Raw genomic sequence first — 25,228 nt, forward strand, 5'->3', positions numbered from 1 at the left:
TTTATGTTGTACTTATGTAACAAAATTACATGGAAAATTTACATGTAATCAAATTACATTAAGTCAGCATATTGGGCATAAATATTTTTTTGAGTGTAGCTGCAGGGCATGTCAGAGTCTCATTCATTATTGTTCCCTCATACCTGTTCCCTTGGATGTGATATCATGTTGATGAATTGAATGAGAAGCCTAACATGTTAAAATATCCATATCTAAAGAGCACTTATCAAAGATATGCTTATATTTGCATTATATTGCCAAATTTACTTACTCACCCATCCAAATTAATAAGGGTGTTCCAATCGCTAAAACCAAGAAGCTAGTCATGCAGACTGCTTCTACAAAATTGGTGGAAAAAATGGGTCACTGTCAGGAGCCCAGTGATAGGATGCCACCTGTGCAACAAGTCCACTCGTGACATTTTCTTGCTACCAAATATTCAACTGTTGGTGGTATTACTGTATAACAAAGTGGAAGTGATTGGGATGACAGCAACTCAGTCAAGTGGTAGGCCACCTAAAAACACAGAGTGAGGTCAGCGCATGCTGAGGCACATAATGCGGAGAGGTCACCAACTTTCTGAAGAGTCAGTCGCTACAAACCTCCAAACTTTATGTGGTCTTCAGATTAGCTTCATTGAATGGGTTGCCATGACTAATCAGCTGTATGTAAGCCTTGCATCACCAAGCAAAATGCAAAGTGTCGGATGAAGTGGTGTAAAGCAGTGGTCCTCAACCTTTTTTTTGCGCCACGGACCGGTTTATGTCTGACAATATTTTCACGGACCGGCCTTTGAGGTGTCGCGGATAAATACAACAAAATAAAACCAGTACCGGTACCAAATAAAAGAAGATTTATTCAGAACACTCAGGAAAAGAGCCAGGGAAACCAAGTTAACGATAAAAACGATTAAAACAAATAACGATAAAAACCAATAAAAGCCCTGAAAACCCTAAATTTCACATCCGAGCCTGAACTCTTGTGGCCTGGTACCAAACGGCCCGTGGCCCGGGGTTGGGGGCCGCTGGTGTAAAGCACCTGCCACTGGACTCTAGAGCAGTGGACCCGTGATCTTTGGAGTAATGATTCCCTACTTTTTCATCTGGCAATCCAATGGACATGTCTGGGGTTGGCAGTTGCCAGGAGAACTGTACTTGTCTGACTGCACTGTGCCAAGTGTAAAGTTTGGGGGAGGTTGTTTTTCAGGAGTTGGGCTCAACTCCTTAGTTCCAGCAAAAGGAACTCTTCATGCTTCAGTATACCAAGACATTATGGACAATTTGTTGCTCCCAGCTTTGTGAGAAAAGTTTGGGAATGTCCCTTCCTGTTCCAACATGGCTGTGCACCAGTGCACAAAGCAAGGTCCATAAAGACACAGATAAGTGAGTCTGGAAGTCCTAACCTTAACCCAACAGAACACCTTTAATTAGAGCAAGGCCTCACAAATGCACTTCTGACACACTCCTAAACATTGTGGAAAGCCTCTCCAGAAGAATTTAAGCTGTTATAGATACAAAGGGTGGACAGACATCATTTAAACCCTAGTGTTTAAGAATGGTATGTCACTTAGATTCATATGCTTGTGAAGCTAGTTAAGAAAATACTTTTGGCATTAAAGTGTATTTGTAAACTGGAGGGTGAAACATTTAGTGAATACATATTAATATTAATGTTAAAATCCTTGACTTAAATGCAACTATTGTACTGATTATAGTAGTATTGCACTAAGTATAAGTACACACAAATATATGAATATATTTAGTTTTTTAGACTGTTTTCCATTTATTGATAAAAACCCTTTATTTCTATATCAACTTTAAGGCTTCTTATCTTCAACCTCAAAGTTTTAAACATATGTCGTTCTAACAGGACAGTCACAGTGATCCACCCCCCCCCCCCCCCTGAGTTGATTTGGTCCACGCCCTGTTACAGTAGGTGAAAACTAAATCCATGCCAGCTAACAGTGCCAGAACACAGTGGATAACACAAAATCTGTAGACAGGCTTTCCATAGCCAGCGATCAAACATCTTTGCTGTCACTGACAAAATGAGAAGTCAAAATAAATATCTTGTGTGTGGGCTCAAAAAAAACTTTAAATTCCACGTTCTGGCTGACAAAATATGGTGTCAAATCTAAAAGACAAAAAAGGGCTAGGCGCCAAAATGAAAACATCCCATCCTATCGCTCACTATCAGTGAGCAATGGGGGCTGGTGTTATTCTAATAGGACTGTAATTAAAGCTTCCATCTCATCTCACTTGTGCGCACTCTGTCTGAAAACACATGCACACAAGCACACACTCGCGCACACATGCAGGGAATCACAAAAATGCTTTGTTCCTCCCGCCCACTTCAAGTCCATCAAGGGGTGTGCATGTGTGTATACGTGTGTGTGTTTGGGAGGGGGGGTTAAAATCATTCTTAATTACACATTTGTCACATGAAAAGCATTCTGCCTACTTTGTATGAGCTCTAGCAGTCTGATTAATTCAGCTATCCTCACATTCCAACTGCTCATTATACACCAAACTTCCACTCTTCACTGTCTTTTTTTTATCTATGTCTTCCCCCATTTCATTTTCTTCCTTCATTCCTTTGGTTCTTGACATTTTTCAGGCTCTTCATTTTAGTGTACTGATGTATGCTTGCCAGATCCAGTAGCCACAGAGGCAAGCTTCTCCTTGGGGACTCAGGGTTTGACAGCACACATAGCCTGTCAGTGTTCACTGCTGGCTAATGATGATAGGACAATTAGAGTGGAGAGGAACAATCGGTTTCTTGCCATTTATGTAGCTCTCCAGCTATCATCTTCTGATTCTGATTCTGATTCTGATTCTGATCTTCTATACAAACGTCCCTGATGTATTAGAAAGAATCAAATTTCTCATATAAAATCTTTACATACTGAGTTTTGGCTGGATCTACTCTGAAGCGACACACTGGCTGGCCACTTTATTAGGTTCGGCTTTCTCATACCAATTTTGTCTTAATTCTTTGTGGCGCAGATCTAAGAAGGAACTGGAAACGATCCTCAGAGAGTTTGGTTCATAACAGTATCACGCAGTTGCTGCAGATTAGTCAGCTCCACATCCAATCTACCCTTACACAACATGCCAAAGGTGCTCTGCTGGATTGAGATCTGGTGACCTTTGAGGATACTTGAGAACAGTGAACTCATTGTCATATTCAAGATACCAAACTAAGATCATGCTGGAAGTAGCAATCAGAAGATGGGTTGGGCTGTGGCATTTAAATGATGCTCATTTGGTACTAAAATAAACCCCACACACCATTACACTACCACGAATGGATCCATGCTTTTGTGTTGTTTACACCAATTCTGACCCTACCATCTGAATGTCCCAGGAGAAATCAAGACTCATCACACCAGGCAATGTTTTTTCCAATCTTGTTTACTGATTTTCATGAGCCTGTGCAAATGGTAACATCGGTTTCATGTTCTTATCTGACAATAGAAGAATCTGTTGTGGTCGTCCAGCAGCTTCAAGGTCCGATGTTGTTGTGAGATGTTTGTCTGCATAGCTAGCTTGTAATGAGTGGTTAAAGTAAAGTCAAATTTTATTTAGAAACAGTAAATAGACATGTCTTATTCACACAAGCACTTTTATTATGTCTAAATGCTTTCTATCCAACACTCACACTCTGATGAAACTCAGTCTTTAGCATGTAGGGACTGAAACACCAACCGATCTGATTTCGATTGGTTGATGACTTACTCTGCCTCCTCAGCCACAGCCACGCCTTTATTATGAAAGGCCGCATACAAATTTTACAAAGTGCTTTACAACAAGTTTTTAGCTGCTTTTTAAAAAACAGATCACCAAGTCCACAGATCTCGGTCTCAAAGGGAGAGAGTCCCAGACTTGTGTGCTTGGAAGAACTCTGTCGCCCTTAGTTCTCAACCTTGTATGATGTATTGCCAGCAGGCCCTGATCACATGACCTCAGGGACCTGCTGCTCATTTGAGTTACTGCTGCCTTCCTATCAGCTCAAAGCAGTCTGGCCATTCTCCTCTGACCTCTGATTCAACAAGGCATTTTCACCCCGCTGCTGCTCACTGGACATTTTCTGTTTTTCAGGTCATTCTCTGTAAACCCTAAACATGGTTGTGTGGAAAAATCTCAGCAGTTCAAAACACACATACACCAGCTCACCTCGCACAAACAACCATACTACATTCAAAAGTCACTTAAATCAACTCTCTTCCTTCATTTGAATTTTAGCAGGTCATACTGACCACAACTGCATTCCAACATGTTCTGACTTGCTAAAATGTGATTGGTTGATCAGATATATGCGCCAAAGAGCAGTTGAACTAATAAAGTGAGTGCAATTTTAAAAATGAATAATAAAATGTTAATGGTAACAGTGCCCCCATAAGATACACTATACCCATTCTTACAGAAGCGCATTTGTGAGGTTAGACACTGATGCTGATATCTATATACTAGGGGTGCAACGATACTCGTATCGATATTGAACCGTTCGATACAGTGCTTTCGGTTCGGTACGCATATGTATCGAACAATACAACATTTTTAATTTATTTGAACAACTTTCCTTCTGACGATGCTGTCTGTGTTGAGCGCTCAGTGGATCTGCGTTCGACAGTGCAGCCTAGGCGGAGTATGCGAACGCAGATTCACTGAGCGCAGGGCAAACTAGCGAGACAGAAGTTAAGCTCTCCTTGCAACATGGCAAAGTGAACCTCCCCCACCCTAATTCAGATGTGGCGTTTGGAACTATTTTGGTTTTCATGTGAAGTATGACCCTGAAGGTAAGCGCGTCATGGACAAAAGTAAAACAGTATGTTGGATGTGCCAGGCAATGCTCAATTACATTGGTGGGAACTAGTGCGTTAGCGCAGTTAGCTCGTTAACGTGTTGGCCGTCCACCCCCAGGCACGGGGCGATCCGCAGTAGCTCGTTAACTTGCCGTGTTGTGGCGTTAAGGTCATTTCAACGAGATTAACGCTAACAGCACGAGTGGGAACACAACGAATATGACTGCACATTTACTCCGACATCATCCTAGTGCAAAGACAAGTGGAAGCAGACAAAAACAACAAGCACGCATGCTACAAACTTTACCCGAGTCATTTAGACAGCCGTTAGCACAGGATTCTCCTTATGGGGACCTGATATGTTTAATGTGCTGCTGAGAATATAGCCCAGAAGAAGCGTATAGTATAGCTTTTATTTTGGAAAGAGCCATTTCTCTGTAATAAACTCTCTTTTCCAAAGATGAGTGATTCCTCAATCAGATATATTTATCTTTTTTATTACTTTGTTGTTTCAGCAACATTACATTTAAAAACTGTACTTTTGAGTTAAAATATATATTTATAATTTTAATAAATGATAAATTAAAAAGGCATGAACATTTTTTTTGTATCGAAAAAATATCGAACCGTGACACCAAAGTATCGAACCGAACCGAACCGTGAATTTTGTGTATCGTTGCACCCTTACTATATACATATAATTTGTCTTCCTCTTGGGGTTGTGTCCCATTTTGCATTGCATGGTGAGCAACAACAGCCCGCTGATTAGCAGTGCCGCCTCACAGCAAGAAGATTCTGGGCTCAAATCTGCTGGCTGTCTGAGGAGTTTGGAGTTTGGAGAGAAACCGAGAAGAAAGATGTCCTCCACTTTTCAACCAAAAGATTTGACATAAAAGGAATTCACTTTCGAGACATCTTTTGATGAAACTTTCATCAGACAACTTTTCACCTTTCCCTGTTTAAGCAAATATCAACTTTGCTAGATGCAAAGCTGTCTTTTCAACATCTTTTCACAGAGCTTTTGCTGGGTGGGAAGACACCAATTAGTTGGTTATTTCTTACTAATCTGTGCAAATTAGTGTTCAATGTAGAGTCTTTTACTGACACTTTGACAAAGAATTTATACTTGCATGTGAAAATGCAGTTAAATCCCTCTCACGAGGAAAGGTCATGGTTTTAACTATATTTATTTTAGCAATACCACCACAATCCATGTTGACCATGAGCATTGTGGTGTAAAAGAAAGTCTAGCCCTACTTTTGTTGTGAAACATTGTTCATCTGTTTGAGCTATTTTCATCCTTTGTGAGCTTACAGGAAAGCAGAGGTCCACTACATCCCAGGAGATGCTAAAACGCAGCATCACAAAGACAAACAACATCTGTTTACTCTCAAAACACTCTGTAGCAGAGCTGCTGCCATGGTGGAGATATCACACATGCAGGCTGAACAAAGCAGTGAGGTGTCTGTATCACACAGTGATCGCCAATCTAAATCGTGTTTTACAGAGAGGCCCTATAAGGTTTGCTTTGCTTAGAATCTATGAAAGTGACGGTCCTTTGTGAGAGTAGAGCCAAGCTTTGCAACTTGAGGATGCTTGCTGTTGGACAAAAGTTCTGACCATAAAATTTCTTTTGCTGAAAAGGTGGAAGAAGAAGAGAGTCCGGGTGTGTGAGAGAAACACTGATGTTTATTTAGAACCTGGCAGATTTCAAATGAATGTAGTTATTGTAGCTCCCCAGGTTATGATAATTTTACACTCATCACCTCCTGATTTCTTAGTGTTCTGCACAGTTGTCAGGCGTGCATATTTCAGAGCAACAAATGTTATTATTAGACAAAGATAAAAAATCAAATCATCATTTAAAATTGATTTTTTTGTGATCTGAAACGTAAGTTTCGCAAATATGCAAAAAACTAAGAAATCAGAAAGCGAGCTTGTTTCAGAAAACAAAAAACATCACATAAACCAACATATGAATGCTGCCTCAAGCTCTCCGGAAGGTCCCTGAGGCCTGAACGAAGCAAGAAACAAAGGACAAAAGACAAAACTGATTTTTACCGGCTTCATATCAAACATCAGTTTTGCTGAACGCGTTAAGAACTTGACAGCACACATTTTGGAGGTGGTAGAGAAGGAAAAGACCAAATCCATAAGACCTTACACTCTTTTATACTTTCTTGATCCTAAAATATCCATGATATGAAAAGTAAACAACTAATCTTGAAAAAAATATTTTTACTTTTCACTCCTGCAGAAAGCTCCTGATAGTTGCTCTGATAAATTGTTTGTTTCTTTGAGAGATTCCTGAATGAAAGTACCTATAGCTAGTTTGACACTAACAACTACAACAGCCACATTTTTTTGGAAATGCACCAGTGTGAAATAAACGCATTGCATCACAGAGAATACCCTGACAGTCTCTTGCAGTTAAATACATGAAATACAACTGTGTGTGTTTTTGTTGATGTGCCCACCCATAGCAGGTTACCACCACTGACACATGAAAGATTCATAGCAGATGTGACCAAAGCATCTCAGAACAGGAAGTTGTAATCCCTGGAGGCTCTGACACACACACACACACACACACACACACACACACACACACACACACACACACACACACACACAGCCAGTGCCTACCAGACTGAATAATCACTGTTTTGTTTTATTGACATTTGGCTTGTGAATACATACCTGCAGACTCCTAAGATGGACAGAACAAAAACACACATTTGAGACCTCAGTCTTGATTTACAGAGTTGCACAATGTTGACAACATCTACCCCAAGGTGCTGGCAAGAGACAGAATTCTTCATGAGCCACTGGCTATCACACATACACATGGAAACACAGGCACTATACCCCTGTTCTCAGGAAACACATTATATCTTTCTATATCAGTGTATTAGTGACTAAGTATGCATGCTCTTGCCACTAGAGAGACCATAAATGTCTTTCCTCAAAGCTTGCTCTTTGGGTGAGCAAGCAACATGCAGCTAGCTAGCTAACCCAGTGTCACTGACAGTGGGTTGGAGTAAATTAGTGCAACTAGTCTGACCTAACCACATGGGGTGTGAGAGCAGTCTGAGTATCTGTCCTCCAAATTCTGCAGCATTACCTGTCTCTCTCACTCACATTTTTGTCTTCTAGCTACACAAAAACAAGAAGGTGAGATAAACTAATATAACCCCCCCCCCCCCCCCCCCCCCCCCCAGAAAGAAATAGAGAAAGATAAAAACCCTCTCTTTTAACCTCTATTTTACAATTTTGCAAAGACTCACAGTGTAACTGCATAATAACCAAGGCACCCCATCCACCCATGGGTAACTACTTGACAACCAACGACAAGACTGAACAAGACACTGACTGTGATGCACTTTACTCTGTAGTCACAAATCAACATTTAGGGGGTGGTCCTGAAGAAGCTCCGTTACACATGGTAATAATGCATCGGTTTAATTAAGAAGCTTGCTGATTTGCTTTCCTTACTTAAGATCGCTATACCTTCGTTGTCTGATAAGGACCATCACAGGAGGTAAAGAAGTCAAATTAGTAGGGTGTCTGTTTGCATTAATAAAAACACTGATGTTTAACACGAGTGCACTGCTAACATATTTAACTTTTTATTTGTATCATTTTATCTTATGTAGTGAAAAATATCATACTAAATTCCAAAGAAATCCAAAGGCTGAGTATCTTCTCCAGCATTCTCAGCTCTTCGGATCCCTTTCACTGTAACATTCACACAAACGTCGCTTTTGCCAAGGATGTATTTGTCCACTGTAGTGGGTCTAACATTATGCAGTTGTTTTGTATGTACTAATCTAGTCTTACTGTTGATTTAATAACATGAGCACTAATTCGAGCCAGCAGCATTAAAATCAAATCAGTTAAATGATTCGGCCTAGCTAAGGATGAGGAATGAAATTTTCATGCGATGGCAGAACAGTCAGTTGTTGTTAATGCTGACTAAAGACAGCAACCGTGTTGTGCTGTATTCTATATTAAATAAGGGAAATAAGTTTATAAACTGCTGTACATCGAAAATAAACATCTTAAACTATTATTCCAGATTAACAACAGAGACACAAATAAGCTAGCAAGCAGGGAGAGAAAGATAAAGATATAGCTTGATACAGCACGTGTTTAATGGGTTTAAGCCCATCAATCCCAGGTCAATATTTATTCTTATTAAAATTTTAGCAGAAATTGAAGTGGATGATGTAGAAATGTAACGAAAGCTGAAGCTCTGATCGTTCCAGTTATGTGGTGTGTCACTCACTGTGCAGTACACTGAAATGGGCCTTCATCTTGCTTGCTTAAACGATAGCTACTATGATGCTGTAAGCACACCAATAGTGTGTGACAACTGATGCTAACCTGACAGCAATATAGATTATATTCTCTGCTCAAAGCCTATTATTCTTATATCATTCAGGTACATCAATCACGTTTATGAAACTTATAAACAAAATATTTTGTGGAGAAGTGGTTGCTCCCTGTGAACTTGTAATCTTATTAGAGGTTGGTGTTTTGGGCAAAAGATCAAAAGAGGTTAAATCAAAATCCACAATCTCGAATCACAATCCTCCCCAAAGATTTCTGTAAGCTCAAAATCATATGACTAGCTGTGGATGTGGCTGCCTAGATACAAAATCAATCACTTCAGCCTAAAGGTCCATTTCACTTAGGCTGGTCCTTGACAGGATCGGCTGGATTCCATTCTTCTGTGATGAAAGGCTCTGGTTATTAAAAAAAACGTAGCACAACAGCTAAACAAGTCACTTTTACTTGTAAAAATGTATTGTTTGTTCAATCTCTTTGCCTCAGTCACACAATCACACCTGGTTGCTCAGGAAAAACGGTTGGCAAATGGTTGCTGGTGGTTTCTACCTGTCACAAAGAGCGCACTGCATAAAAACAACTGTAGCACCGTCCTGGTGGCAGCCTGTTGCAGCAGCTCTCTATGTTTGTCACGTTTTTTTTCCCTTCTATTTATATCTCTATTTCCACACTTCATTTTTATACAGCTGCTTTGTTGTCTGTTGTAGGTATGCTGCTATGACAACTCAATTTGGATTTTCATTAATTTTGATTAATAAAATTTCTGTCATCTGATTCTGAGTGTTTGCAGACAAGTTGGCATCTTCCATGCAAACTATCGATCTGTTTGAGACCAGTGCAATTACAAAGCGTTTTTTTCGCGCAGTAACATATACCTCTTTGTATCCAATTTCACCTAGCAACTGCAAGCAACCTCCAGCCAGGTACCACTCACCAGACAGTTGCGGACACACAGTGTGCATACAGAGAGGAAGATCCTGGTGATGGATGGATGGATGGATGGATGGATGGATGGATGGATGGATGGATGGATGGATGGATGGATGGATGGATGGATGGATGGTGGAGACAAAGAATACTAATGCAATGCACAACATTGCAGGCACTCTCATCAGATGGTGCATATTAGAATAGTAACTCGTCAGCAGCATCCCGAAACAATAAAACAGCAGTCGACAGACAGCTTAGCCCATCAGTACACTGTTAAATTACAGCCATCAGCACCCCCCTCCCCCTCTGGATCTAAACTCTCATCTCTAGCACCAGGAGAACAATCTGCAGAGTAATTAGCCTCCACCAACAGACAGTTACAGAGAGAAGGAGGACGTTTGGCTTGATTAAATTATTAAACCACAAACAAAAAACAAAAGCAGCATCAAAGAGGCACTGCGGCTCTCCTTCAAAGCTCCTCGCTGTTCCCTAAATACAGAATACAGAGAACGTCTTCTCCCAAGCCACTAGTTGGCATAATTAGCTAAATGTGTGCGTTTGTGCACAGGTGTGTGTTAGTGTGTATGTGTTTGCTGTGATTGGACCCATTCCTCCAACTGCTATCTAAAATAACCAAGCGGTTAACGACAACACGATGCCAGGGACCCTCCTACCGCCACCCCTCCCCCACAGCAACAGACGCACACATCACACACGTCTACACACGTACACATTAAACAATACTCTAATTACAACATTTATAACTCCCTCTTGCCTCGCAAGTCTCCCCAACCCCCAACCCGCAAATCTGTGAATCTGGAATTGAATTTAGCCCAAGTTGAGGGCTGCGCTGGCATGAAAAGACTATTTGATTAGAACGGCAGTTGTTTCATTTGTGGTGCAGCAGATTGCAGAGCCTCTCTATCCGGTGTGCAATCTGTATTCATTACTCGGTGTAAAAGGATGATCCATGTCCTGACACCAGGCTCATCATTTCATGCAGATGCACAGCAGCTCCACAAGGCCCTTACTGAGTCCCCATAAAATGCCTCCTGCTGAAACCTCGACAACGATCCTCTCGCTTACTTTCCATCTCTTCCCTCTTTTCCTCTTTTCTCAATTCAGGCTTATTATCTTTCTCTGATTACTTCTTGGACTGAGATGAGCAAAGCTGGGATGAATAGAGGATTGGTTGGCAAGTTTTATATTTACAAAAACTTTGCTAATATTTACAGTAAATAGCACTGTGTTGGAAACTGCCACCGATTTGCATAAATGAGCAGTATAAAATCAATAAACACTGCAAATTTATACAAAAGTGGAATGCAATTACTTTTCAGAACATTGCATTTAACTGTGCCAATATAGCAGGTAAAGAAAAAAAAGTTCATATATTAACAACATTATTACAAGCCCCTCCAGAAGCAGTTTACAGCATCTCACTGCTCTCATTTCTCGTTCTGTTCCTTCCATGCCTTCCCCTTTTGCTTTTAATTCCATGCTGTGCTTTGCAACATTTTCTCTCCATTCAAGGACTGCAAAGGCCTGCTGGCTCCCTGCTGCAACAAGCCTCTAAGTCGAACCTTTCGAAACACAGGCAGCATTTTAAACTGCACCATATCTGTGCTCTTTATTTAGCGGGTGTACATACATGGGTACACACAAATGGGTGTATATGTACTGTTGGTGGTTAATTTATTCAGTCCTTTAGTATATACATCTTAATGCGTTCACCTCATTTAAACAGGCTGTGTGAACGAGAGGCAGTAGGAGACATGTATATTGCAATCATGGCAAGGGAAACTACTCCAGGGAGCATAGAGATATTTTTTTTACCGTTTTTATTTATTCTGTATTGTGGTGAGTTAAATGTAGTTTCACTGTCCATATAGTGAAGAACTGCAGTTTTAGATTATGACCCATGCTAGATATCTGCTAGGCTTCATCTCAACTAATTCAGTAAAGCCTAGCAGTCACTCAGGCCCATCAACACGTAGTAATGCAAACACTAAACCCTAATACAATTTAAACACCTTACTTATGACATTTTCTCCCCTTTATACATGTAACATAGAGTGAGATATTAGTTATTAACAAACCTTTTTTTTAACCAGGCTATAAAGCTTCAAGGCTTCACATGGCAATTCAAAGAAGCTGCGGATCCACCTGCTGCAAATAAAATACCAAAAACACATTTTTGGCAGCATCTCACACTGTTGTAATCCTGGGTTGGCCAACTGATGATTATCCTGATGAATCACCCCATCTACAAATTCCCCTATGCCACTAAAATAGCTGACAAACATGAAAACTGAGGTTTTCCAAAAAATATTACGTTTACTGCCAATAATTAATATATTTTTGAAAGGAAGCCCTAAATGAGTAGGCTCACAGTTGAAACGGAAGTATTGGGCACATAAATCCAGTAATCCAGTTTTTAAAGGTTTTTTTTAAGTCTTTGGAAACTATGAGCTAAGAGCAATGCATAAGTCTCTGCTGTTTGAATAAAGAGAATCTAAACGCCTAATAAAAAAATGTGTCTGCTTTATTTCAAAACATGCCCTTAAGCTTTGTACCTCCTTTTTAAAGTGAATCAAGCTAAAAAATAAGGCAATGAATTTTGATAAGGAACCTTGCGTCAGCAGAGATAACCCAGGGAAAACTCATTTTGCTATCAGGAAGACAATTTGAAAATTCATTTTCTGCTGTTGTCATATCCTTTTGTCCATGTCATTATGAAGTGATCTGGGGAGCATCAGCTTTGACAATAAGGAAGCATGCCTTAACAGAAAAAGGTCGCTCACAAAACCCTACACTCTCTGACACAAACGTCTGATGCCTTGCATGTCTTTCAAAACCACACAAGTCTTTCCATAACTTCCTTATTGGGTGTGAAAGTAGGATCCTAAACTTTCTAGGCCCATGTGATGTGTTTGAAGTGAAATAATCCCTTTGGCAGAGTCAAATAGAAGCCAATGTCTCTCCTTTGGAGAATGTAAAGAGGAGAAGCTTAAAAATGAACTTTCAAAGAAGAGGACCACAACCACAGGACGCATGCCTATCTACCTAGTGCCATATGCTGCAAAAAGAAAAGGCAATGCAAAGGCATACAAATGAAGGGGGGAAAAAGACAAGCAGACCTGTTGACAAGCAGCGTTTGGAAGTTTAATCCTACGGCTGTGTATCCACCAAACCCTCCCATAAACAGACCCAAAGTGGTCCTGCCACAAGAAGCTGCCACCAACCAGCTGTCTGCAGTGCATGCTCATGGACACGCTACGCCAGCAGCGATTAGCCCATGTTCGTCCGATGTGCTCACCAGAGACCTGTCTATGCCCTTGTTCCACTGTCACTGCTGAAGGACATCACAACTTAGACATGACAGTGGGGAGATGCAAGAACTGCAGAGAATGAGACAGAAGCAGAATAGACATGGGAGCTGGAGGGTCCCTGAACACCTCTGCAAACCTGAGAAGACAGGGGGAAGCACAGGTGAAGTTCAATGTGTTCATCAACACAGAAATTGCAGCGACAGGCCTAAAGCAGGACACTGTCAGCAGCTGATGGAGGAGCGAGCGTCGTTAAAAAATCTATTATCCAGACTGGCACTGATGTTATAAACAACAACCAGCAGCTGACTTTACAGAACTATTACTTCTCAGAAATACACCACTCCTAATGCTGCTTCTGTTTCTTCTGTATGGGAAATAATAATAATGATTTAAAAAAACAATTAAAGTTCATCATATCCATTAGCCTGCCGGTGTCTACTCTCTCCTTACATTCTAGTGTTTCTCTTTCATTCCTTCTACTTGAGTCTTAAAGAGGCCATATTATGCTCCTCAGGGTTTTCCTTCGTGTAGGTTTTGTTGGGAGTCTGGGCTTTTCTACTCTTAACACATTTTCATATTGTTAGTCTGCCATTTTTACTTACTTGCCTGAGCTGCTGCTAAATCTAAAATATCTCAGCCAAGAGCACAGCACATCAAATGTTTTTCAAGCTCACTAAAGCCTGCAGCTCTACTCCAGCAAGAAAGGACACAGCACCGGTCCAACAGTGAGGTGAATGTTAATTTAATGTTCATATTTTATGTTTGACAATAGTAAAAAAAAATCCCTGACTTGTGGAAAGGAAATGCTCTTTTCAGAACCACTGGAGTTCATTCACAAAAAGAAACTTTCACCTCACAGAGATTGAGAGATGCTGGTCAGTTTGTGTGGCTTTTAGTTTGGATCTGAACTAGCTTATACGAGGGCAATCCCAAAAGTAAGGTCTCCTGTTGTTTTAGAAATACAAACAACTGTTTATTTTCCATAATATTTACACCATTTTAAAGCTTGAAGACTTATCTATTTTCCTACATAATCACCATTTAGGTTGGTGCATTTTTGTAGACGCTGTGGCAGTTTTACAATGCCCATGTCATAGCCGCTTGCTGCTGTCGCAGAATCGCCTTCCGGACGAGTGCTCTTTCAACGTTGGGAACAGGTGGTAGTTACTGGGTGCGAAGTCCGGACTGTAGGGTGGGTGATGAAGTTCCACCAAAGTTTTACAGAAGAGCGACAGTGTGACGGGTGACGTGTGGACGTGCGGTGCTGTGGAGAATGCTTACGCACAGTGTGCGCAGTGTGGAACTGTGTTTTGGGCCCGAAAGGCGGTATTGTTGGTTGACTTTCTGCCTGTTGGGACCACAATAAATGCTGACAGGTCCTGTGAAATACTGGAAAAACTCAGAAGGGCATTTCAGAACTGGAGAAGAGGAATGCTGAGAAAGGGCGTAAGCATTCTCCACGACACTGCACGCCCACATGTCGCCCGTCACAGTGTCGCTCTCCTTCAAAACTTGTTGAAAGAACATTTGTCCAGAAGGCGATTCTGCGAGGGCGGCGAGCGGCTATGACATGGGCATTGTAAAACCGCCACAGTGTCTACAAAAATGCATCGACCGAAATGGCGATTATGTAGGGATATAAATAAGTCTTCAAGCTAGAGCTGGGCGATAGAACGATAACGATATGTATTGCGAAATAACTTTTTCTCGATAGAAAAATGAAACTATTGCGATAGACCTCATCGCTCTCTCTCTTCCTCTCTTATAAAAAAATGAATAGCCAATACAAATTAAGCACCACAGAGCCGAACCAATCACAGCCACAGCGTCACGTCACGTAACTTGTTACGTACAGCTCAAGTGCCGAGCCACACATGTGTATTTGTTTGGGAAGCAGCCAGCCGAAGTGCGGCCGGGTAATGGAGGAAATGAGCGTGCCAACTAGAGAAAAATCAACCGAGAGCTTGGGTGACCAGGTTACCGAAGAGAACACAGATGACGGTTCCAATGCCGGAGAGATTGTCGAAAGGAAAGGCCAGAGAAGTTCCGTAGTGTGGAGGTATTTCGGCTATTTGAAGTCTGACAAAAAGCTCCAGCGTCTTACCATATGACAAAAAAGCTAAGAGACATAGCAACATAACGAATGCCATAGCTTACTCTCTTGCTAAAGACATGCTACTAATAAACACGGTCGACAATGAAGGATTCAAGCAGCTAATTAAAGTAATGGATCCTCATTACCAACTCCTTGGACATAAACATTTCTCTCAGACAGCGCTTCCAAAGCAATATTAAATAAGTTAAGTCAATTTTGTCTCTTCTACTGTAAAATAAACTAAGATTTATTTTTAGAATTAATATTTTGTTTCTAAGTGGAACTGACACTTTAGTAGTCTGTTTTGTTTGTTCTATTTTGAAACTTAAATGCTTTAGCGGCTACCTTTTGTGTAGTTAGTAATATTTGCCTTTATTTTGCTTAAACTGAAGCCTCATTTTAAGTACATCTACCCTGTTGAACTTATTATGGGAAATAAATATTTAAATCAAAACAAGCAGCTGATTATTTCACATTTTACTTGTGAGCAACGGCACATTTAAATCTTACAAATATAGTTATTTGGCTTATATCGTGATATATATCGTTATCGCCTGAAATGAAAAAAGCATATCGTGATATGAAAAAATCTTATATCGACCAGCTCTACTTCAAGCTTTAAAATGATGTAAATATCATGGAAAATAAGCGGTTGTTTGTATTTCTAAAACAATAGGAGGCCTTACTTTTGGGATTGCCCTCGTACGACAACATAGCTACATAACAAATCAAGTTATCACTGGAACAACAACTTCTATGATCAGTAAAATAGCTTATACACCAGTCAAAGTGAAAACACAAGCAATGTATCCAGGAGGAGGTCCTTAAAGTGAGACTTTGAACAAGGACTTCTGAACCACTGAAGAAATGTTTCAATAATGTAAGCTTATTAATAAAATACAGTACAGCAGGGACAGAAACGTAGCACTGGTAAATAAGCATTAGCGAAACAAAGTCATTAATGGCGTGGTGAGAGTTTTAACATCCTATTTAACTTTTTACTTCTCCCGTGACAAATTGCATAACATCACTAATTTGAACAGGTGAGCATTGTCTGAAAAAGTAAAGTAATGATGGCTCTTTGGGGAGTCTATATAACACATGGCCTATTCTTCTTCTGTTCATCCTCTTTCCTGATTATGGAGAGTAACTGCTCTACACTGTGCTTTCCTGGGACAAGTGAGGCTTACAAATCACCCCTGCAGCAGTTGGAGGAGTTGAAGGCGCTCGGTGCAAGGTTTTACTGCCTGTCTTCTATGAATGGCTCCCTTAAGGCTCCTATGATAATAGCTCACAGCCGTGCCCTTCACGGAACCTGACATCAAGTACACCCCTACAGCTGAATGGGAAAGCATATCAACTTAGTCAATGGAGTTTCATATCAACTCACCCACTGGTTTCTGATGGTAACATAGGCAGAAACTGGAATGAAATCGTGGTAGCTAGAAGTTACATATCAGGTAGAAATTCACTCAGTATGAAACTTTTTTCAAAGGTCCTATCTCACTGGCTTCTTGCAATTTTTACTTGAAGAAGACTCCATACATCAGACAACTTTGATTTTAACTCAGTTTACTTAATTCCATATGTATTGTATAATTTCTTTTCTCCTTTTCCCCCTTACTTGCTTATTATTAGTGAAAACAAAGACAGCAGTTACTAGTCTCTGATCTTGTATGTTAAAGTAAATTAAATTTCATTTTAGAATAAGGGTAAGCTTAAAGCCTCTTTTGTGGGTGCTCATTTTAATATAAGCAGGAAATTAAAACTTAATTTAAATCACGTGAAGCTTTCATACAGGTCATAGTAAGTAAGGGCTCGTGTCGTTTCATGTGTTTCAGTAATACACAAACTTTGTACTTTTTGCTTTGAGAAGAAAACAATTTTTGTGCACCTCTCCTGAAAAATTAACACCGCTTCAAACAGTCACATGGCCCACTCATTGCCACCAACATAACCAGAATTGGTCTTAACTTTCAGAGGTAAGTGAGTGGTTCGATAACCACACAAAAAGGAAGGACATACAAAAAAAGAGACATTCATCCATCCGGCCATCCATCATAACCGGTGCTACGGTGAAGCCAATTTCCACAAAGCTGCTAAGCTGATTGAGGCAGACCAAATCTGTTTCACCAGCTTACATTCCTTCAAAATGGCCATCTCACTTCCAATATCACGGGCTTTTACTGTTCCCCATTCCCTTGGCTCAGGCTGAGAGTTAGCAAGGCTTAGCTGGATGAAACACTCCAACAGCCCAGTTCTTCCCTGGAACCCACTGATATCTCTATAGCACAGCCTCTCCCCCATACTATAGCTGCACTTAGCTGGTTTATTTACTCATGCTATTATTCTTTCTCTATTAAATTTCTCAGCTTTATTTTTTTTTTGCTTCATGTCACAACAATATTGCAGTCATTAGTATATAAAGTAAAGATTTATGTGAATTCTGATGATTCCAGGCACACAGACACAATCTAATCACACTGCCTGTGTATACATACGCACACTCTGACAAAATGCACAGGCAGCACTTAACCACAACACCTTCCACTGGAGTAGATTAAATTCACACAAGACCTTTTTTGAAGAAGGAAATTGGACAGATAAGAAACCGTTTTTTAATGAAAAAACGCTTTTGAGGGGGTCTATAAAGAAAGATCGAGCAGGGAGGTGCAATAGGGATAGATGTTCACCTGTTTTTGTCACCTCTGTGCCTGCTGCATGCATGCACCACAATATACAGCATATTATTATCTATGATATTTATAAATCTCCAGTCATTACAGTGTCACATTTCCCTTCCCTGTCCCTTTCTCTCTGTCACTGTCTCACACATTTTCTGTCATTTGGCCACAACAGCAAATATCCTATTGGCCCAGGCTGCAGGTGCTGGTCTATCTGGTCCTGGGATCGATCCGGCTCCAAGCCGAGGCCTCCCATTCATCTCAGTGCCATAAAATGTGATTAGTGCTGACTACAGCACTGCGGGGAGATGGGCTGATAGGCCTGATAGCCTCAGATAGACTGGGCTGGACAAGCTACAGGAAGACAGCAGCACGCTGTGGATCCCTCCTTGCCATTCTCTATGTTTTACTTTCCTTTTTTCCTTCCATTGTCACTTTACATTTGCTTTTTCCTCACTATCGTTTTGCCAGTCTCTTTGCTTCTTTCTATCTAATCAACTCTGTCTTTATATCTAGCTGTCTCCAGACTGTCTGTTTCTTTACTTTATCTCATTTTTTTCTACACCTGACAAGTACTGCTGTGCTGTGCACAAATTACACTGCAGCAGTCAAACTTGAATGCCAATATTGTCAGTTTTTCCTTCTTTTTATTCTGCAATGTTATATTCAAATGATACAACAAGCCTTCATCCCCTTAAGCCACACACGGTGCACACACACGTGGTGTATCTCTTTGCCATGTGACCACGTCTGTCAGCCAATCACCAGCTCCAAGCTTGCCAGCGGCAGGAAGTTTGGAGGCTGTGACAAGAAGTGAGGTAGTAAATTGAACATTACCTCTACCACTAGCTCTGAGGGGGGGAAAGTTTCAACTTTCAAATGAAAAATGAAGTATGTAAGATTCAGGGAAGTATTGCGACAGATTACGCTGCACATGTTTAGGTGTGGACAAATGATAGAATATGACATATAATTGTGGATGGAAACTGATAAGAATTTAGCATTTCAGACTGCATTATCAATATCACCTATCAATTCAGTTCCTTATCGATTCTCATTGGTCTCTCATTCGCTCGGCTTTGAGAGTCACCGCCATCACTAAGCAGCATATCAAAGACATTAGATCTGTGTAAACTAACTGCATGCTGTATGGTCAAATGTTTCTGAATGCTGGAGGTATTTTCCCTCTTTGTTGTGATCAGTGTAATGTGTAATGTATTACACATATTACACAGAATACTTTTTTTAAAAGTAATGCAGTACTTTACTCAATTACTCCCAGGGGAAAGTAATTTGTTATACTATTACACTGTAAACCTGCAGTCTACAGCCCCACACACCACCACAAATCCCTATCCTAATAAGAGTACATATATGATCTTAATCTTAGTATTTAGGTAGGAACAAAAAGCCGCCAGCGCCAAGCAAAGGTGAAATCCGGCCCACAAAGACTTTAAAGGGATCGCCACAGCAATTCTACTTTAGAAACATGAACAAGTAGAATCGAGGCTGCAGCTTCATCACTGCCTTTGTTACCTGTTAAAGTTTAGGGTCTGGCTGCTGGGCCGGTCAGCATTCACTCAACTATTAGGAACCCTCCCTCATGCTTTACTCTCGCGCTGCTCCGTGTGGCAAATCGAGCGCACCTCTCTGCATTTCGAACACGTGTCACAACAATTAAGAGGACCCGAGGGAAGCTCGGAAAGCTAAGCAGAAGTTATTTGGAGAGGAGAGTGACTGTCGTTGGTTGAAAAGAGAGGTAAAAAAAACTTCAGTGGTGTGGAAACATTATGGGTTCGCGGAGTCAGACATAGATCAAGTAGACATAGTGTGTAAACTTTGCTACAGTGTCGTAGCTGCACCACAGAGCAACACTGCAAAGTTCACTAAACATAGATGTTTACATTTTTCATTTATTTTTTATATTGCAAACATTTGCACTGTTATCAGTATTTGCACACTATTTTATATTATTTTTTGACAATCTTTAAAGTCATTATCCAATACATTGTTATTGTTAAATAAATATCGCCAAATAATCGAGATCTCAATTTCAGTGAAAATAATCGTGATTATCATTTTTGCCATAATCGAGCAGCCCTAGATATATGTAATATTAAAGTAAGAAGAGAAGTTGATAGTGATGCAAACATTGCTGTAAGTTTATAGTTGTTTGAGTATACACCTAAAAAAAAAATCTACATTAACCCTTTCATGCATGATTTATGACAACCTCAATCAGGATTTTTTTTCCTCATATATTTATTCATCTTTAGGCATAAAAAAAGATTTTTGAACTTTTTTTTAAAAACGTGTACTATTTAAAGAGTTTTTTACAGGTGGACAACACACGTTTTGACAGTATGGAGTGGCACATCAGTGTCCAATATGTGCAAGTATACCATCAACTCTGACACAAATACAAGAAAACAGCCTTTGAATAGCTGTCCACTATAATGACCACTATGTGTGAAAGGGATGAGTTAGATAGCACTGTCTATTCTAAATTAATTAATAAGTGAAGACGTGGGTACATACAGAGACAGCCAGCAAACACACTAAAAGGCCAAAGCACGCTAACCTGTGTCTCTCGGACATTCTCCACAGTGAAGTTAAACCACACTCTGAATCGGGGGTTGCAGGTGTCAGGCCGGATGAAGAGATCAAATTCAAACTCACTGATGTAGTCAACACGACCCAGGTTCCCTGAGGGGAAGAAAAAAACAACTTAGATTGGCATGTTGTAGAACTGATCAGTGATTCGCTTCTTCAGTATTGCTAAATCCTCTCAGTCGATATACACAAAACTTTACAGAAAGACAGGCAGGCAATCCCAAGACAAGATAATGCTGTAGAACAGCTCCTTTTAAATCTAAGACGTGCTTTTAAAGACACGTGTTCACATTAAATGTCATGCAGACACACAGGCCAACCTGTTTTATTAACAGCCACCCAAATATGCATATTATGTGACCAAGTCAAGGTTTCCTATTCCTCAGTGAATTTATGGCAGCACAATAGCAACACTGACCATCATATATTGATGTTCTATTTTTTCTGCTACTGTACAATAGCAGAGTGAGTGAAATCTTTTCTCAGTGTAGAGCTGCTTGAAACATGCACAGCATCAAAGAAGTGGATCAAAGAAGTGATCAATTGTGGAAGGAAGGAGTGTCGTAGGCTCTTCTTGTGCTGAGAAAACAGCTGGCTCTGTATCATAAACACCTCGGCAACAATTTTTACAAAACTGATGCACTGAAATTGACAATCACAAGTAGGGCTGGGCCATATCATACCGTTCACGGTAATACCGGTATAATGTTGGGCAACGATAAGAAAATGAAATATCGCGATAGAATATGGGTAAAATGTGCATGTGCAGTGCTTTTGTTTTCATATGCATATGGCCTAAAAAGCATGGCGGCGACGGAGAATGAGAAGGGCGAATTGTTGAATGAAACAGATGAACCAGAACTGGTTTGTAAAAATGCTGCAACTTCAATGGTGTGGAACTGGTTTAGCTTTTGTCTGTCAGATACACAACAAAGCACTATTTTTGGTAGGGCATGCTAGCGGGCCGTCGTTATTACCGTGTTTTTTGGAAAATACGGCACACTTAAAATCAATCCTTTTTTCTGAAAATCGACAGTGCCCCTTATAATCCCGTGTGCCTTATGTATGAATTCTGGTTGTGTTTACTGACCTCGAAACGATTTTATGTGGTACACGGCGCTCAGCAATCTGTCAAATGTGTTAGTACGACTTTGCTAAGCTATGAACCCGCACCGCTTGATGGATTGTCGGAGCATTACGGCTATCGTTGGCAGGAGCCTCGCGGAGTGAAACGTACTGTGCTTCAACATAATATTACCGTATTGTGTGTGTATAACCTCTTTTTAAGTTTTGTGGATATTAAACATGGTTATGCTGAGGATATGTTGGCCAGTTTCCACTGGAAATGCCTTTCGGTTAAACTGTCAGCAAGGAATTTGCATTTGCACTGTTAAGTTTTTATATAACTAATGCACATAAAAAACAGCTGCTTGTTTACGTGAAAATACGTTGATGGGTTTTTTTGCACTAACAAAGTTGTAGAGTTGTAAAGTATTTTGTCTAGTGTCAATTATATTGTCCGTTATCGCAAATTTTCAAATGTATATCGTGATAAATATCTTTGGTCATATCACCCTGCTCTAATCACAAGGTAGTCTATGGTCTTAACAAAACCCTCTCAGCATCAGAGACTCAACAGCAGCTATACTATGACGTAACTATGAGTTAATGTTAGAGTACAGATGAATTATGAAATCAACTGCTTGTTCATCTGGTTAAGTTTAATTCTGAATGTTTCTTATGAAAGTTCTCTCTCTCTCCTGCTGAATAAAAGTAAATATCACTGGAATCCACTCTGCCTGACAAAGCAGCAGGTCGGACTACGCTCCGTATTTTTCTGCAACCAAACCAACTTAATGCTCAAGTAGAATTACTCTCAGACATTTACTGCCATAGGTATGAGAAACAGAAAGACCACAGGGTGTTCAAGCAATCCATATTTGACACACAATATACTATTCACAGCAAAATTAATAAGAATAAAATACATCCATATGATCAGTGAAATATAATTAATCCACTGGGAAATATGTTCCATATTCCAATTCTCACAGCTGTCTTTAAGCTGGGTGGGTAGTAGCTGATTATAAGACAGGCTTTCTAAATATAGGGCTCATGTTTCTATTCTAATTCATATCTGCACACATTAATTGGAAACCCTTATACACAAATTATTGGCTGCCAGTGTAAAAGCTAAAAAAAGAGCTAAAAGTCTGTTAGTCTTCTCAATAATAATAATGACTATATAACAGTTTATTCTTAACTCAATAAATGTGACCAATCATCTCTGTGATTTTAAGTATTAGAATGTAGTGCAGCATACGAGCAACAGCTGATCAAGTTTGTTGGGAACGTGTCCCGACCACTAGGCTCCACCTCCCTCGCAGCTTTATTTCAGGGCGTTGGGGTACTGCTGACCACCTGGTGGCAGGTAGTACCAAAGCAGCAGCACGCACACACTGACACAGCAGATTATAGACAGATGGGCTAACTACCACACTGTCAAAGCAGATCCCTCTCCTTCTGCCATCGGACAGCTAATCCACCAGTCAGCTTGTGACACACACACACATGCATACAGAGACCACACACCCACTTTGCTCTGCTCCACTGAAACTATACACAGACGTGCCATCATTAAGTTATATAGGACTGCAGAAAATCACCAGGTGCACTGACAAATAAACATTAATGCTTCCTCTGAAACTTTGTTTCGTGATGGGGAAAAAAAGTGACTTTTTGGGATACAATTCATTTGATTCTGTTCTCCATTTATGGTGCGTCTCATTACACTAGGTCTTTGTTTTAGGCCTTTATGTTCAGCCTCATTGGCTCTCATGACCTATAGTCAACGAGGCAAGTATTTTTAAGTTATGTCTGATGACACAAGATGTGCGGCAAAAAGAATCAGTGAAGAAAGGGAAGTGAAAGTGAATGCAGCATTCCTGTAATAGCAAAATTGAGCACAAGCAAAACATTCGCTCATGTCACAGCTATAAATGTAAAGTTTTATTTCAATTCATACAGCACATAATGGAAATGCACAAGCAGTAAGAAGCAAACTGCCTGGTGTTATTGTGAAACAATAAGCTGATGACTGATTCGTATTTACATTAAAGCCTGGCATCCAATAACAGCTTCCACTAATGGTGAGTGGCATCTCATTCCAACACACCAGTGCAGGAACGAAAATCTGTCTTTGTAGACCACTAGTCTGATTAGGGAGTGTCTGGGAAAAGCTATGACACAGTATATAAGTCTTGTACTTCATCTGCTTATTCAACTGAAATGTGCTGAGTCGAATTCATAGAGTATAAATCCCAAGAAAGTAAGGCAAGAGAGACAATAATAAATGTAGACGTGCAGTCTGCGGAAAGGAGAGAGAGGCAAAGAGTGTCGATTCATGACCTTTATCGTGTCCAACTTACAGGTGCTAAAAGAAGGATTGCAAAGAAAGTCAGAAGGTGTGTATTTAGCTGTGCATGTATAAAGAGAACTACATGCACCAGCTCTGTTCAGCCAGTTTAGGAGGAAAGATTATAGAAATACTGTCACAACAAAAAGGTGGAACAATTAAAAGAAAGACAAACAAGTGTTTCTAAGATGACCTTTTCTTGTGATCCCCAAATTATTGTCAACATATTCTTTGAGGGAAAATATTTTCCATTAGTCTTTTGTACATTTTTTTTTTCAAAAAAACCCAATTTCCAGAGTAGACTTTTTTAAAGTATTTAACCAAAGGGGGAAAAAGTTTACTGTACATCCTGGCACATTTATCACGTGTTCATGACAACAGTGACCTGTAGCAATATGGAATGAAATATTCCAGAAAAAAACCCCTAAATTCATCACATGAAAAGCACAGCTGTTTGGGGGGTAGGCAAGCATGCACTAGGTTTCTCACACTAAGCTATTACAAGCTGAGGGTTAAACCAGAGCTGGCTGCAGGTAGAAATCAGTAACATAGACACATTAGATAGACAGCAACGCAGCGCCATCTCCAAACAAATGTGACATTAAATCGATCGTCTGTCATACCAACATCACAGCTATTCATAGAGGCAATGCTGCCAAATACAGCCTATTAGAACAAGTTAATAATGGCCTCCAAAGGTCATCCCTTCTATCAGACTCTTAATAATGTTATTCAATATTGAAAACCCAACCATTCTCTGAGGGCATTTTAATTATTTATTTGGGGTCATTACTCTTTTAAGATTTTAGACTTAGTAAGTGCTTTTAAACCATTATATGAGGGATCAATAGGTTGATTTTTTTTCCTCTCTGTTGTGATTAGATCATTACTTACTACCAACATTACTTAACCGAACAGTTAATTGGAAATAAACTAAAAATGATGCCGAGATTTTTCCTTTAAAGCGTTTAAAATTTAAATAGGTGGCTTAATGGCCGTGACCAC

General features: G+C 40.1%; 1 protein-coding gene across 2 annotated transcripts in view; it reads right to left on the bottom strand.

The window, feature by feature from the left end:
* Window positions 1-25,228, bottom strand: part of agbl4 (AGBL carboxypeptidase 4) — a 356,132-nt gene that overhangs the window by 299,441 nt on the left and 31,463 nt on the right. Inside the window, exon 3 of one of the 2 annotated variants that reach the window (XM_085447239.1) lies at window positions 20,777-20,901. In XM_085447239.1, coding sequence (XP_085303365.1) covers window positions 20,777-20,901 — 125 coding nt within the window. Of the gene's footprint in view, window positions 1-20,776; window positions 20,902-25,228 lie in introns of those variants that run through there. The other variant, XM_085447240.1, reaches the window with a different exon arrangement.

Source organism: Copadichromis virginalis, linkage group LG23, assembly GCF_057382275.1.
Source record: "Copadichromis virginalis isolate Kocher_CV1m ecotype Utaka linkage group LG23, C_Virginalis_male_GT1.1, whole genome shotgun sequence".
Classification (NCBI taxonomy): Eukaryota; Metazoa; Chordata; class Actinopteri; order Cichliformes; family Cichlidae; genus Copadichromis; species Copadichromis virginalis.